At 38.7% G+C, this 13,581-nt stretch overlaps 1 protein-coding gene and 1 long non-coding RNA gene across 2 annotated transcripts in view; one reads left to right on the forward strand and one right to left on the reverse strand.

The window, feature by feature from the left end:
• Positions 1-13,581, forward strand: part of LOC141762808 (uncharacterized) — a 196,991-nt gene that overhangs the window by 33,285 nt on the left and 150,125 nt on the right. The gene's annotated exons all lie outside the window — the stretch shown is intronic.
• crfa4 (cytokine receptor family, class I receptor 4) overlaps positions 2,471-13,581 on the reverse strand; it is a 31,253-nt gene continuing 20,142 nt past the window's right edge. The window contains exons 3-9 of the mRNA XM_074626593.1: positions 11,879-12,017; positions 10,164-10,333; positions 7,290-7,468; positions 6,952-7,105; positions 6,599-6,686; positions 6,199-6,268; positions 2,471-5,819 (exon numbers count right to left, since the gene is read on the reverse strand). Coding sequence (XP_074482694.1) covers positions 5,175-5,819; positions 6,199-6,268; positions 6,599-6,686; positions 6,952-7,105; positions 7,290-7,468; positions 10,164-10,333; positions 11,879-12,017 — 1,445 coding nt within the window. The 3' untranslated portion in view covers positions 2,471-5,174. The remainder of the gene's footprint in view (positions 5,820-6,198; positions 6,269-6,598; positions 6,687-6,951; positions 7,106-7,289; positions 7,469-10,163; positions 10,334-11,878; positions 12,018-13,581) is intronic.

Consider the following 13,581-nt stretch of genomic DNA (forward strand, 5'->3'; position numbering starts at 1 on the left):
AAAATACAGTGAAATCTCAAGGTGCTTCACATGAAGGGTAAAACAATCATTATGTAACGTTAAAACTATTTACACAAAAGAACCATGTGATTAAAAGTGTCAAATAAAATTATAGACGAAATATTTCTAAGTTAAAAAGGAAATAAAATAATAAAATTCTTTCCTTTCTCTTCATTTCCCTCCTTACTTCCTGCTCCTATTTGATCCTACATTATATCATTCCTTCTGTTTCTCTTTGTCTATCCTTATAATAATAATAATAATAATAATACATTATATTTATATATAATACAACGTTAAAACTATTTACACCAAAGAGCTATGCGATTAAAAGTGTTAAATAAAATTATAGACAAAATATTGCAGGACTCAAGTTAAGGAGTAAATCAAATTAGAGACTTGATATCTTATCCTACATGATGTCATTCCTTCATCAGTAAAGTCTCAGTTACTCTGCAGGCTTTGGGACGTTTGAGACATTCAGGACACGTCTGGGTTATAAAATCTCAGGAAATAGAATATTAGAAATATTCACATTTGAGAAGCTGGAACCATTTTATTTTTTTTAGAAATGACTTCAATGATTAATACATTATACATTATTGACTGAAGGATTAATGGATTTATGGTTTCATTCAAAAGGCTCAAATTTTGTTTTTATTTTGTTTTATTATGTATGTATTGCAGCTTTTATCTTGTCGTCTGTCTTTATATGTATTATTATTATTATAATTATTATGAATAATAGTAGTAGTAAATAATCCATAGACCTTGTGATGTTTTTGATTTAAGGGAATTATTTAATTTACTTTAATGTAAAAAATCAAATAAACCTCTTGAGCTCAATGAGGCTGAAACGTCCATGCACGATCTAAAGATTGTATTTATTTACAGATAAATAAGTTCACTTTCATTTTTACGTGTCCGTCCTTTGCAGAGCAGATTTTCTCGGTGTATCAGAGGAACAAACTTCATCTTGTGAGTTTGAACACTGCTCCTGTTTATCTAAAGTCCGATGACTATCGGCTCTATTTATAACCTGAGAATGCAGCTAATTCAAGTCACACGGCTTCACACACACACACACACACACACACACACACAGTATGAGGTCACTATTGTTTACTTGTCAGACTTCAGACTGTAGTGAGGTTTGACTGATGAACGTCTATAGATATATTTGTAATATTTATATTAATTACCTGATTCATTCCATAAATAAGTAATTAACTACATGTTTAATTTTAAGGTTTATTTTAAGGTTGTAACTCCTTACAGCAGCCGATTAGAAGAGTTCTCTAGGAACAAATTCATGAGTAGTCTTTATTTACTATACAACAAAACTTCTGAATCAAACGTAGAAAAACAAATATCCACTTGAAAGTTATTGTACATTATTTGTCCAAATACGAGTGCAATAATGCTGTTTTTCCCTTTATGAGCAGCAAACGGAGTTAAGATTCTTCTGTAGAGTTCAATTAAAATTTGTATGAAACACTAACCATGATTTTTTTTGTGCAAAATACAGCACATTTGACGTGTATGTCTTTAAATCCTACTGCAACATGTGGCTAACCACAAGCTGGCTTAGTCCAGATTTTAGAGATGCTATCAACGCTAACACTTGAAAACATGAACATAGAAAAAGATAAAATTACAGCAACACGTGTCAATTTCCGCTCCACTCCTCTCAAATAAAACTACTTAGTTAGGTTTAGGAAAAGATGGTGATTTGGGTTAAAATAACTCCGGAAGTGCCGTAACTTAAGTACGAAAGTTACGTGACAAATAAGTCAACTTTGACTTGTGGTCTCCTGGCGAAAATCCTGTGTTTTTTGACCCACCCATCCATCCCGACCTCCTCCCTACGCGGCGTTCGCTGCTCTCTATACTTCCTGGTTCAATAACGTGGATTAGATACATATTTGTGCTGACCATCACAAAAAAAAATTTAAATTCGTGTTAATGTATGCGAATCAATACATCACATTTCTTGACTATTTCACAAACTGCTGTCCAACTGAGCTGAAATATTTTATACATTTATATTGAACAATGTAGAAAATAAACAAATACCCATAAAAGGTTACTGTACATCATTTGTCCAAATACGAGTGTAATAATGCTAATGTTTCCCTTTTTCTGCAGCAAAAGGAGTTCAAAGCTTTACATTCTTACCTTCACTGTTAACAAGTATATATTTATGATCTATACTATTAACTGGCATTGTATATATCGTGAATATTGTTATTTTAGATTTCTTTTTATTAGGATAAATAAAGTTCCAGCTCCTCTTACCTGCAAACAACATCTGCGTTTTTTCAGTGGGTTCATCTGATGTTCAGCTACCAAAACCTGTTGATCAAAGTGAAAGAAAGCTGGTTAATAAACATTTCTTTACGTTCCACTCACATCATTTCCACTGCGTTTATATGTGCATGTTATAAATGATGAACACACCTTTAAGCTGCCTTTTCACTTTTTATTGCTTTTAATCCAAAGTGCTTTTGTCCGACATGAAGAAAGTTCAGTGGTTTTATCACAATAAAAGGTGAAAACATATAATACATGCAGCACACATGTGCATATATATACTGTATACTGTATACTGTATATATATAAAGAGTCATTAACCATTTTCCTCACGACAGCATTTCCAGGCGTGTAGGAGTGGAAACACAAATACTGCTCCGTGGAAAAAAAGGCACATAATAGAAAACAGCACGACAAATCTATCGCCAACATCAGTGAGACAAATACAGAACACTTTATAATAACCAACATTTATAAATGGTAATTAATAGTTAATGAAACTTAGTTAATAGTTATTTTACTGTTAAACAATGAAATGATCATTAGTAATGTTTACTAATTATTAGTAATGCTATCATTTCTGTCATTTTAACCGTTCATTGTTGCACACATAACATTTTATAGGCTATTCTATATTAAATATTTGTTAATGATTATGAAATGATTTGTAAACCAATTTTGTAAAGCATCTATAAACATTACATACATAGATATTTGTAACACTGAATGGTTAATAATTGTTTTTTAAACCAGCTCTAAACATTATGTGGCTATTATAAAGCTGATGATTATAAAACCATATCAAATGTTATAATGTTAACTAGGTTTAATTAACGATCAATTTACCATTTATAAATGATGGTTATTATAAAGTGTTACCGACAAATACAGTGTTTTATACTCATAGTGTTTTATTGCTTCTTTCGAGGGGTCAATAATGCTTCTGATTGATCCCCGATTAGCATCTTAATCCACCTCAGAGCAATGATATTTTAAGAACACACTGAAGGTACATCAACACCTGTTTACAGTTCAAAAATAGAGTCCAAAATCATCGTGAGGTGGACTTTTAAGCTGGAGATGTTAAGGTTTCCCACCAGGAAGTCTGGATTATTCTTAAAAATCACTCTTATCCTCCTCCTCTTCTTCATTAATGAAACGTGAGGAGAAAAACTTACCACAAAAAGCTGTTTTAGAAAGTTTGTTGACCGAATGAACTTCCATTTGTAGAAAACACCAGCTGAGGTTGATCATTCAGCATCTCTATAATATGCAAAATACTTTCTGTAATAGTGTTAAATTTGTTAAAATGACCCATTATAATAAAAATACATGATGGCCTGCTTATTCCAAACCAGTGACCGATATATGAAATACATTAAAACAGTGGTTTGTTGAAGTGTAATGAACAGAAATCCGTCTTAGCTTCACAGCTTACGTCTTCCTGAGGGTGTGCAACTTATCGTAAAACTTCAATTAAAAGCCGAGCCCAAATCGGACGCCGAGTCCCTCTTACTCGCCGACACGTTTTAACAAATAAACGCGGGATAACTTTTTTCTCAATATGGACCCGTTACACGTCGTTAGATCGGTTAGATTCTCCACAATTCAATCGTCCAGTTCATTTCACGGAAACCGTGAGCACCAAAGTAGAATTCATTCAGATTTATGGTGCTGTCGATTGCTGCCTCCTTTTGTGTTGTTTTGAAAGGCTAAACTCCAACAAATATGGATTGAAGCTGAGCGTTTTGATCGGTTTAAATAATCAATTTGATAGTATCACCCATCTTTGATGAGCAAGAGTTTTGTGCGAAAGGATTTAAAGGCCCGTCCCATGTAGACGCCGGTTGAGTTCAGTGATTGAAGCAAATAAAAGCCCGGGCTATTCATTGCAGTTTTACGGTACTTTGTCTTTGTTCGTGACCTCTTTGAACAGAATAAATCACCTCCCTGTACTAAACACTGCAGGATGACGCCAGAAAGAGATAATGAGACCTTCACATGCATATCAATATTCCTTCCATGTTCAGGATAATCAAATATCCCCTTAATGAGTTGGCACATGTAAGCAGCGTCCTGTGTATATTAATGGAATAAGCCTGTCCTGAATATGGAGATGGTGTGGAAGCTAGCTGGGATATGATGTCTGAGGGAAATGTGCAAAGAAGCTTATTGTCTCGTATAAAACAACGTGTCCCAGCTATAGGATGACGAGGTAAGGTTGATCTCTGGAATATTAAAGCATGTAAACACTAAACAGAAAGAGAGGGGGCGAATGCTGAATAAAATATAATCTCTCTTCCAGACCTCGAAGAGAATTTTTTCCTGAGAAAAACATCCTGAATGTGACGGTTTGGGAGAAGCAGCATGTGTTAATACTGTATTTATTTATTATTTCTCGGTCTTCTTATTTACAGCTGCACGAGGCAACTTCGTACTCTCTTCAAGTTTGACGGACTTCATTACCCATAAGTCGTGTTAAACTCATCGCCAAGTCCAGCTTCTTTTGGACAGAGCGCTCGTTTGCGGCAAATTATTTTAGAATTTTGCTCTTGAGGTTTGATTCACCTGAAATGAGCTTCCAACTGCAGCTTTTTGGTGAGCAGAGTTACAAAAACAGAAAGAAGATGAGGTCCAGAGGAACTTTAACAAAGACAAACACAACGCTGTTTACTGCATCAGAAACGGTCTTTCATTGAGTCTGCATTGGTTTGTTGAATGTTTTCAATGCAAAGTCGGTACTTTAGCGAGATCAAAACAGGCTGGTGTCCTGCAGGGACACTTCCTGTTTAAAGTCAACCAGGCGTCCTGCTCACGCTGAATATTTTGAACAGTTTTCACAGTATTTGTGTCTGTGTGGCTCAGCCGTTGTTATCAACAGCGACAGGCAGCAGAGGCACCGCCGCCTCGCTCCTCTCAGCTTCGCCGCCATCTTTTGTCCTGGCTTGGCAGTCAGCCAGCTTCTTCTTCTTCTCCTCCTTCTCCTTTGCATCTAAATCGACCCTCGGGGGAGGCGGGAACTCCCGGCAGTACACCGGCGGCAGGCACGGCACCAGGTGCACCTCGCCGCTCTCATTCATGAGCTGGACGCAGGTGTAGAAATCCTGAGGTGAGCGGTTGGTGGCAACAGGAGCGGGGGCGGCGTCGGGAAGGCCCGGATGTCCCATCACGCTGTACTCCGTCCCCGGCAGAGACACGATCTCCGGCCTCGACCACAAGGAAGGCACGTCGGGAGGCGAGGAGCAGTAGGGCGACAGGCTCTGCACGTACGATGCCAGGTGTTGGGTTGTGAGCTGATGATGGGCGGCCACAGGCGTCGGGTCACATGGAACCATCAAGGCGTCTTTCTCTCGGTCCGTCGGGTCGGCCGGGGCGCCGCAGTCCTTCGGTGTGGTGAGATGGACGTCGTTGCCGCTGACCTGGTCCCAAACCTCCTCAGTGTAGCTCGGAGGTCTGTAGCTGTGGAAGTTACTGAAGTGACGGTTGATTTCGTCCAAGTTCCCCTTCTGAGGGAGGAAGTGAGGGAGAGGAAGAAGAGAGGGAAAGAAATGAAGGGAGAGAGCGTAAACACAAAGATAAATGAAAAGGAGGACAGAGCAATATGACAAAGGAAGGGAGGAGAAAGGATTGTAGAGAGAATAGAGAGAAAAAGAAAGGAGGGAAGAAAAAAGGAAGTGAAAAACACGGAGGAAAGAAGGGAGGAAAGTGTAAGCAAATGGAGAGAAAAGAGGGATGAGACAGCATAAAGGTATGAAGACAAGATGAGAAAATAAAGATGGAGATGGAGAGAATAAGGAAAGGAAATGAGCGAAGGTGGGAAAAGAGAAAGGAGGGAGGGAAGGAAATAAAGAAACTAAAAACACTACATCTGTGAGTGCGTGTTACCTTCAGGAGCAGCGGGTCGATGCCGATGATCCGCGGCTTCGGAATGGGCGGCAGGAAGTAGTCTTTTATTCTGAAGGTGAAAACATCAAGTCTGTAAGAGCACACACAACATATCCATCCACCTGCTGACTAAATAAACATACAGTTTTACAGTACTAATTAGAGCTGCAACGATTAATCGATTTGTTGTTTGGTAAATAAACATTAACATTATTAATAATCAAATTGTGTTTTTATTTGTAACTGTAAATAGAAACGGAGACATTTCTTAGTAAAATGTTCTCTGTGTGAGCGGCTGCAGAACAAGAGTTACTTATTATTCCTATTTCTACAGCTACAGCACAAATGACGGCCCCGCTGTAGAATTAAATATGAAATGCATGTCAACACTCGTCCTCACCTCTTGCCCTGTGGAATGATACCGAAGGCGATAACCAGCAGAGCCACGACACCGACTCCCGTCACCAGAATCAGCACCAGGAGTTTACCTGCACAGGTTCAACCGAAGACACTCAGTTAGAGTCACACCCCTCTGTTTTAATACTTATTACAGATGGAAAGAATATAAATATAGTATAATATACTCCCTAAAGTCTGCTGATTGCTTCAACATGCACTTTACAGTACAAAAGCCTACTACTGCCATCACTAGAATAAAAACTACAACAACTCTGCTGCCAATCCTAATGAATCGTGTTAATCGTCATTATCGTGCCATCGCTGTTGTCATGGAAACCCTCCCAGCCGGCGTACCTGCAGGCGGCCTGGCGGGGACGCTCATAAACAGCGTGGAGCTCCATTTGCTCCACAGGCCGTAGTTGTGCGACCGGCAGCGAACTCGGACCACGTAGTCGCCGACGGGGAGGCCGAGCAGCTCCACGTGAGGCTCCCGCAGAGGGTGCTTCACCTGCACACACATTATATCAGATATATTGATTAAACTGGTCTCTCACCAGTCTGACCAGTAGTGGAAATTGTCATTACATTAGCAATTATTTACTATAAAATTAAAAAAAATAAAGAAAATCACATGTTTAATGTAAAGCACCATTGATAGTGGTTGCCGTGTTGTTCTGTATTTCGGTGTGTACCTTCCAGTTGTCGGGATCAGTCACCCGTCTGTACTGCAGCTCGTACACCAGCGTGATCCAGCCGTACTGCAGGTCGGAGGGCACCGGGTACGCCCAGGACAGCAGCGCGCTGTGGCCCATTTCATCCCCGCCGGCGTCCCTCAGCACGTAGGTCAGATTCACCAGAGCTTCGGTCTGAACTGTGGACGACACACACACACACAGAGGCATGTTGTGAAATGTTAAAAGGATGTCAGACGAACATGTTCTAATGTTTCTGTAGAGTTAGAAAGTCCTGTGGAACTAATCAGCAGTCAGATGCTCGCAGTAAATCATCTCCGGTGGAGGCACAAAGATGATTTATGTACTTCGTCATGTTTTACTAATTCATACATGTACTTAATCAAATGTTGTTGTAAGGACGCAGGTTGTTATAATAAGATGACATCCTCCATTATTCATGCAGTTATTAAACTTTTATAGCCATTTATTATTCATTTTATGCATGTTTATATCTATATTTTTAAGCTTTAAACACAACTGATGCATGCTCATGCTATCATGTAAAGCTAATACTCTGGGGTTCCTTTTGGTTTGTTGTTCTTCTTGTTCAGACACAGTAAGTCAGTAAAAATACGGGCGATCGAGCTGAAATTCACATCATGTCTCCTTCAACATTTCTTTAACCTGTGGTCCAAATTTTAGATTGATAGACTGAAGTGATTTATGATTTCAGCACCAAGCATCTCCAAATGTTACCATTGAAAATAAGCCTGCATGTTATAATTATATAGATTTATGTATAAGTATCATCATATCCAACTACCCTCACTAAATATGATATATATGATAAACATAATTTAGTTTTCCTTTTTAGTTCTTCTACTTTTATATATTTCTATTTTATTGTTTAATTCTATAATAATGAAATAATGTAATTATCATCGTGGCATCAAACACACATCGAAAGTGAGTACCGGGCTGCAATTAGTGGTCAAACAATCAGTAAAGTAATCCATCTTTGGAAAACTGATCTACAACTAATGATAATCTATTAATCATTTAAGTCATTTATCATGAAAAAAAACATCTTTATTTCCATCTTCTCCAGTGGGATTATCTGCTGCCTTTCTCTGTTTTACAGGATTACAATTTAAACATCTTCTTGTTTTTGACAAAACAAGACATTTGAAGACGTCGGTGTGACCTTTGAGTCACTATTTTCTAACATTTTATAGAATTAAGAATTGACTGAAGATGAAAAACCACCATTAGTTGCAGTTATTCTATATTAACATGTGAGAAATGACCTTTCAGTTGCACAGAAGCCGGTGTAATGGCGAGGCTGCCGCCCTGCTGTGTCTGCAGACGTTGAATTCCCTGCGGGGCCGTGATAAGAGCGACGTCCCTGACCTCTTCTGAACAAAAGATCACTAGAGGCTGCTTTACAAGTCATGTATGTATATATACATAAATATATATATATATATATATATATATACATATACACTGTATATGTATATATATATATATGACACACAGCAGACCTCCAACTGTGCTGCATCTCAAACCAGCTCAGGAAGTGGACTGATGGAGTCTCAATCTGCAGCGTCTGGATAATAACACGCACTCACTCCCCAATAAATGAGATTAAGTGCTGGCAGACGATTCGGGCTGTTTTCATACAGAATCTCCTCTGAAGCGAGAGCAGTGTCTACGTGCTTTTCGATGCATGCATTCATCTATTAAATGTCGACCCTGTAAATGTTGAATCATTAATCATCATCGTTAATCATTTGAATTGTATGTTTTTGTGCAAATAATCACTATAGATGACATTAGGATAACATTTAGAGTTTTTGGTGCAAAACCTGTGTGCTACACAAATGAAATAAACCTGAACTGATTTAGATAAAGTGGAGGCACGTAAGAATGAATTATAGGCTAACATTGATCCAACATAAATGCATTTGTATTACTGTTACGTACATGTATGTGTATATGTGTAGTAGCAGTAGTAGACACCAAAAGAAAGAAAGAAAGAAAGAAAGAAAGAAAAAGAATGGGAAGTTGTACAGTGTTTTTACTGATTTAAAACTCTGCTGAAGATATATTCAAAAAGTAGGATTTACTGTCCTGCAGCGGGTTAAGTCGGCTGCTTCCGCTCTATCTGGCGGCATCGTGGTGTTCAGTGGAATTGGTAATTACATTTTTTAATTAATTTTAAACTAGTTTTTCAAAAATGCTTAATTTTATAATGATCTAGCTTGACTTGAATTAGTCATAAATTGCATTACGCTGTATATCTGATCTGTGTCCCGTGTTGAATTAGCGCCGGTGAGCTAACGGAAACACGTGTAATTTTGCACCAAACTCCATTGGTGACCTGGTATCATATGAGACTAGAAAACCTGATGAATCCATCAGTACCAACCATGTCATACCAGCTTGTCATGAAGGAGGTTAAATAACGCTCCATACACTAAATTTTGTCGAGGAAAAACTGTCATGGCCATTTTCAAAGGGGTCCCTTGACCTCTGACCTCCAGATATGTGAAGGTAAATGGGTTCTATGGGTACCCACGAGTCTCCCCTTTACAGACATGCACACTTTATGATAATCACATGCAGTTTGGGGCAAGTCATAGTCAAGTCAGCACACTGACACACTGACAGCTGTTGTTGCCTGTTGGGCTGCAGTTTGCCATGTTATGATTGGAGCATATTGTTTTATGCTAAATGCAGTACCTGTGAGGGTTTCTGGACAATATCTGTCATTGTTTTGTGTTGTTAATTGATTTTTGAGAAGTCCTGATAAATAACTAACAACAAGGCAAACAGCAATGGTGAGTTTTTAAACTACAGCGTTCCCCGCACATCCCCACCAGTCCTTACCTATCTCTGCCACGTCCAGGCAGTGCTCCTGGGAAGTGTAGTTCCCGTGGGCGGTGACGGCGGTCACGTTCAGACAGTAGATCTTCCATATGGACGTGTGGCTGCTGTCGAAGTGGCAGCTGTCGGGGCCGGCGGTCACGTAGTCCGGACACTCTTGTTTGGGCCCCTTACTGTGAACATTAGATAATAGATGATGTTAGGATATAAAATCTTTATCCCCCAATTTCAGATCCTTCTTTTGATCAAAACCACTGTTTATCGCTATTATTGCATTTTATTCCTGGTTGTTTTTTGGCCTTTTATTATCACATAATCCCAGATTTACATTCGTGGTTGCAGGAGAGCGATGGGACAATCGATGGAGCTGTGTGAGCGATGCCACGTCAGGTCAAAGGCTTAATCAAATTTGTCCTGATTACTGAGAGCAGTTTCTTTGCTGTGTGTGCCATGTGTGCTGGCTGGCATCGGGCTGAGGCCACGTGAGGCTGCGTTCAGGAGTTCAGAGCGGCTCTGAAATATCGACGTGTTAAAAGCTTCTCACCGAGGTGGAGCACGACAAATCAAACTGGATTTAAACGGCAGAATTTATATGACCCAGAAACTCAAAGTCTACTTTTGATCTCAGCCAGTTTATTTCCTGGTTTGAGCTCCTTAACTCTTAATGCTGCTGCAAACAATTATATTCTACACGTAATAAACTTTGTGTCAACAGTTTGTGTTTGTTCCTTTCAACATAGAAACAACATAGAAAATATTCTCAGATACTCTGATTCAAGGACTTTAAAGGCCTGACAGAGACTTTATAATGAAAGTACAGGAATGAAAAGCTGCAACGATTTAATTGATAAGTCACGATCATTTTTCAAGCAAAAAAATTAAAAATGTGATGTTTCCAGGTCCTCAGATTTGAGGATTTTTTAGTCTTTCTTAGTCTTGAAAACAGACATATCAATAAATGTCACATTTTTATCAATTAATTAATGGCTACATTTATTTTCAATATTATTTTTGCTACTTTTAATGACATATTTATGTATTTATTGAGTTATTTATTAAATCATTTATTTTGGCAGGTTCCGTCCTCCATATTAGTCGGACAACACAAGACATTAGATGATGTCACCATTGATTAAATGGAGAAAATAATCTGCGGATTAACCATAAAAGAATAAAAACAATAATTAGTTGCAGCCCTACAGGAATGCGTATGCATATCACTACAGTTTGTCATACTGTACTGTATCTGTGCTGTTTGTGTCGCTTGTGTGGACTGTGTTTTTATACTCTTGCTGCTGCCTCTTGGCCAGGTCATCATTGTAAATGAGAATTGGTTCTCAATTGATTTTACCTGGTTAAATAAAGGTCAAATAAATAAAATAAAAATCAGCATTAGAACCTAAGATTGTAACCTAAAATTATAAATCATATTTTTTTGGTGAAAAAAATCCGGGACAGTAAAGATCCCTTACTAAGTAAAAGTAGAAATACCACTGTGTGAAATTACTGAATTACAGTAAAAGTCCTGTAATCAAAATGTCGCTTAAGTCAAAGTAAAGAAGTTTTAAATGTCCTCGATAAAAGTTATTAAAAGTACTCAAAAATACACCCTCTGAAATGTAAATAATAAAGTTAAAAATACTTGAATAAAGTACTTCAAATCTATACTGAAGTACAGTACATGTAGCCTACTTTGTGTGTGTGTGTTGCGTACGTACTCTTTAGAGTAGGTGAGGACGTAGGTGACCTGCTCTCCGTCCGTCAGGTTGTCGAGCGGATGCCACCAGCAGCTGAAGTCCTCCATGTTGGGCGAGCGGCAGTAATAGATGTGAGGCCTCGTCGTCACGGCAACCTCATCTGTGAAGAACAACAAAGCGCAGGTTGGTCTCATACACCGTTCAGAGCTATACCTACGAAAAGTAATTCACTCGTATATATCTCAAGAAATCAATTTGTGTTTATTTCACGTAATCGTGAACCAGGAAGTATGAAGAGCGACAAAAACGCTGTGTAGGGAGGAGGTCGGGGTGGATGGGTGGGTCTAAAAACACCAGACTTTCACCAGGAGACCAGCGATCGTGTTCCCGTATGAAACCACAAGTCAACGTTGATTTATTTCTCACGTAACTTCCGTACTTGAGTAACGCCACTTCTGTAGTTATTTTAACCCAACCCAACATCTTTTCCTCAACCTAACCAAGTACTTTTGTTGCCTAAACCTAAGGGAGTTGTTTCCCGTGAAGACGGAAGCTCTTGTGATGAACTTGAGTTAACTGCACGCTGGCTAACGCAGCTTCAGTGTCGACGTTGGTGATTAGTTGTAGGGAAAATAAAAAACGAATATTGAAAAAAACAGGAAACAAAAAACAAAATCAATTAGAAGAATCAATTATCCAACTGTCATCTCTCGTCTCACTCAATTCCAGAAAATCCATCTCCTAACTTCATCTGTTTCTGCCTCAAACAGACACACACATTCATCTCGTCCACGTCTGTCCATCAGCTGTTGGTCCCATGACAGTGATTTAGACCAGCAGTGGAAAATTGATCGGCGTCTGAAAACAGCAGGAAGTCAGAAGAGTCCTGCCTTCTGCAGACTAACATGCTCATCAAGTGGAAGTGAGACTCATCTCTCAACATTTACAGACTAAATAGAGACATTTAAAAAAAAAATATTACTATTTATTAAAGCGTTAATGCAAAATCATTTTAACGCCACTAGTTTCTTTAACGCATTATTGCAATTTGAGTTTTTTTAGGTTGTAGTGGGCTCAGTTTTAAAGCTAGAGTGAAGATACTGGTATCATATGAGACTAGAAAACCTGATGAATCCATCGGTACCAACCATGTCACGCCAGCTTGTCATGAAGGAGGCTAAATAACGCTCCAAACCTACACTAAATTTTGTCGAGGAAAAACTGTCATGGCCATTTTCAAAGGGGTCCCTTGACCTCTGACCTCCAGATGTGTGAATGTAAATGGGTTCTATGGGTACCCACGAGTCTCCCCTTTACAGACATGCCCACTTTATGATCATCACATGCAGTTTGGGGCAAGTCATAGTGAAGTCAGCACACTGACACACTGACAGCTGTTGTTGCCTGTTGGGCTGCAGTTTGACATGTTATGATTGGAGCATATTGTTTTATGCTAAATGCAGTACCTGTGAGGGTTTCTGGATCAATATCTGTTATTGATTTGTGTTGTTAACTGATTTACAATAATAAATATATACATACATTTGCATAAAGCAGCATATTTGTCCACTCCCATGTACTTGACAGATCTCCCTTTAAGGTTCATTTTGAACAGATTCAAAATGTCTTCACTCTGACGGAGTAAACTACAGGTGAGAGGTCCAGAACAAGCTGGACTCAACACTTCCTCTACTCTATGAGGTGCATAGACGCCACTACAAAGA

The sequence above is a fragment of the Sebastes fasciatus genome, chromosome 24, assembly GCF_043250625.1.
Source record: "Sebastes fasciatus isolate fSebFas1 chromosome 24, fSebFas1.pri, whole genome shotgun sequence".
Classification (NCBI taxonomy): domain Eukaryota; kingdom Metazoa; phylum Chordata; class Actinopteri; order Perciformes; family Sebastidae; genus Sebastes; species Sebastes fasciatus.